This window comes from Cyprinodon variegatus, unplaced genomic scaffold, assembly GCF_000732505.1.
Source record: "Cyprinodon variegatus isolate N-32 unplaced genomic scaffold, C_variegatus-1.0 Scaffold73, whole genome shotgun sequence".
NCBI classification, from domain to species: Eukaryota; Metazoa; Chordata; class Actinopteri; order Cyprinodontiformes; family Cyprinodontidae; genus Cyprinodon; species Cyprinodon variegatus.
Genome location: NW_015150526.1, coordinates 6,360 through 9,509, shown reverse-complemented (window position 1 = coordinate 9,509; position 3,150 = coordinate 6,360). Strand labels below are relative to the sequence as shown.

At 38.7% G+C, this 3,150-nt stretch overlaps 1 protein-coding gene across 1 annotated transcript in view; it reads left to right on the top strand.

The window, feature by feature from the left end:
• The window catches only part of LOC107083345, a gene marked incomplete at its 3' end in the record, with an annotated part of 18,819 nt that overhangs the window by 9,709 nt on the left and 5,960 nt on the right, over positions 1–3,150 (top strand). The window contains exons 4-5 of the mRNA XM_015372488.1: positions 203–219; positions 2,057–2,229. Coding sequence (XP_015227974.1) covers positions 203–219; positions 2,057–2,229 — 190 coding nt within the window. The remainder of the gene's footprint in view (positions 1–202; positions 220–2,056; positions 2,230–3,150) is intronic.

Below are 3,150 nucleotides of genomic sequence, written 5' to 3'. Positions count from 1 at the left end.
GCTATGCTCTACCCCTTATATTAATTCGGCTAGCTAATCTGAATCGTTCAATTCCCTTTCGAGAGCGCGATCATCTGTGGTAGTAGCACTAGACATCTTCCAGGCATGTGAGTAAAACTAGCAGCAGTTCAGCGGACAGGATGAATGAATGGTAGCTGGCGTGCACCAAGTCCAGACTTTTTTGTGTTCTTGCCAACACCAGACTTGACGCGAACGCAAGTCCGTACTTACGTTCTCGCCAAGAATGCAACAGCGGTTGCTCCATGGTTTTAGAAAGCATTATGAGCTTGGGTTAAGGTTAGTCATATGCAGGAAACACACAGAAAACGTATCAAACAGTAACATTTTCTGGAACACAAGTGGCCCCTTTATTGTCATTCTATTAGCACAATGTAAAAAGTTTTAACATGAAAGAATGCATTGCGATGGGTCAAAAACAACAGTGAGGTAGCCTAATTTATGGGTTATATTCTCCAAAAAAACCCCAAAAAACTACGAAACGGGCTTGGTTGGAGACGAGAGCATATAAAGGGAAAAGTTGAACTGTCTCAGCCGGATTCGAAGCTGTATTGAAGCAAAAAATATGCATTATATGCGGCCACTTTAACCGACTAATACCTGTACAGCACAAGACATTAGTAAGCGATGTATGTCTATGAAAAACGTTTTTACATGAAAATATGCATGGAAATGGATTCAAAATAACAGCAAAGTGCATGTAGTGGATATATTCCTAAAATTAAGGCTTTGTGAAACGACAATGCAGTGAACTTTGGTAACGCTGCCACACAGAGCTCTTCCTCTTCTTCTTGTGTGGTTTTATGGCAGTTGGCAAACTAGTTAAAAGTCTATTACCAACACCAAATGATAAGGAGTTAAGCAAGGAAACAGGAAACGACTCACCCCCAGAAAAAAAAAAAAAAAAAAACAGTTTAACTGAACCCAACATAATAAATAATTAATCAAATTTGCCCTTATAATTCTAATTTATCTTTAGGTTAAACTCTGCCAGTTTCTGATCTGTCCAACTGGTTTTCCCATCATCTTTCCACCATTTCCCAGTTTAAATCTTAAACTTCATGATACTTTTCTGCAGCTTTCACTATTATTTTGATTTTTTTCATTTTTTCTTGTCATTTGAGCACTACAATTGATCACTTCAATCATGAAAAGAACAAAATCTTTCTTCTTTACAATCAATGAATCTTCTGTCATTTTGGGATGCTGCTCCAGAGGTTTTGAATTTGCCATGTGCTGAACTGTAGGTTTGGGTTTTTCTGACTGGGATATGGTCATTTTTGCAGCTTCAGCATATGTTAGTCTGAGCTCAAATTTCAATTTTTTAAATTTCCTTAGACCTTTTACTCACTTCACACCTGCGATATGCAGCAGTATGTTCTCCATCACAGTTACAGCATTTGAGCTTAGCTTCTTTCTTCATTTTTCTTTCCACATTGTAGCTCATGTAGCCAATGAAAACTTTGCTGGGCAACTGCTCTTCTTCAAATTTAATTAACACAGATAAGCTGTCACAGCTCTCTTCATTTCTTGTTGTTTTTAACCTTTTAGCATCTTTTACTTTTGCACCACTTATGTTTTCTAGAATCTCTTTTTCAGATACTTTAAGAGGGACTCCTCCAATGACTCCCCTGCTAATCATTTTTTTCTCCAGCAAGCTGCACTGACCTCTTATCCCCTCAATTTTGTTAATCCGAATAGCTTTGCCTTGTTGAGCGCTGTCTCTGCAGTTTATTAACAGGTCTCCACTATAAAGTATTCTGGCACTTTGGACTTCTCCTAAAAGTTTAATTATGGATTTTGTTAACTGAACCGCATTCCAACCTGCAAAAGAGTCTTTCTAATTAACTAGCTTGAATATGACTTTGTACTCATTTTGTTTGTTTCCTGTAGAATTTCTAGATTGATCATCACTTGACTGTTCTGAACTTGAGTCCCATTCAATCAATCTCTGCTTTTTCCGCTTTTTCTAATTTTTTTGTTGCTACTCTCTTCCAATCTTTTTCGTTTTCACTATTTCCCTCTTCCATCCCACAAGAATCACTTCCTGTTTCCTCGCTACTCACGGCCCAGGACATTTCTCCACAAGCGACTTCAAAACCTCTCCATGCACCGATGGAAGCTTACTCCACCGACCGATGCCACACTCCCGGAGACCCCACACAGAGCTCTGTGCAGAACGTGTTAAGACGTAAAAAGCGGCGCTTGTTGGTAAAAGCGGCGGAATTTTGGAAAAACGGGCGCTTTTAGTGGGTGAATTTCAATCTTAACGTGATAATTAGATGTGAATAGTGGCATTCTTGGCTTGCCATACTCGTGAATTGAGAAACGGCCTTGGTTTTGTTATATCCAAGTAACGTCTTCCTATGGGCAACAAGTTGAATGCACAAACTAACCTGTTCATAATTTATTATTTATAGTACGCCAACATTCATAACATGTATGCAAATCACTGTCCCCTAAACATCCGCGGTTATATTTTTTATATTTGTATTTTTAAAAAACAAAGCAGGGTGTGTATGACGTCATCAGCGCGCGCCGGACTAGAGTTGTGATAGGCAGCCTGGGCCACAGGCGGCTACGCAAGCTAAGTGCACGCAGCAGGTTTGCAGAAGGAGGGGTGATATCCCTAAAGGAAATGAAAGAGGGTCAGAGATTTCATAGCCAGTGTTGTGATTTTATGTTCTTTTCTATTCCCAGCCAGCTGGGAATTTATGTTTCTCATACTTAAAGATGTTTACTGCCCTCCCCTGTAGGTGGGGTAAAATATCTTATTTAATCAGATAATATTTGAGCTGTTATAGATTGTTTATGACACACAGTCCCACTAACTGTGTGTTAGAACAATAGATGAAAGAGTGATTCGAGCACTAATCGTGGTCAAACAGTTATTTCTGCACATGCATAGAATAAATTTACCACAACTTCTGTTCAAAATATGAGTTTATTAACGAAAATCATTCAGCTCCAAGTCGAACATATTTAAGTTTAAAACTCTCAACTAAGACTAGTAAAACTCAACTAAACTAAACTAACTACTATGTACAAAGAGGAAGGGGAACACGGTTGAAAACCAAATTACAGTTTAAAGGGATAGTTCGGTATTTTTGACATGAATCTGTATGGCATCCC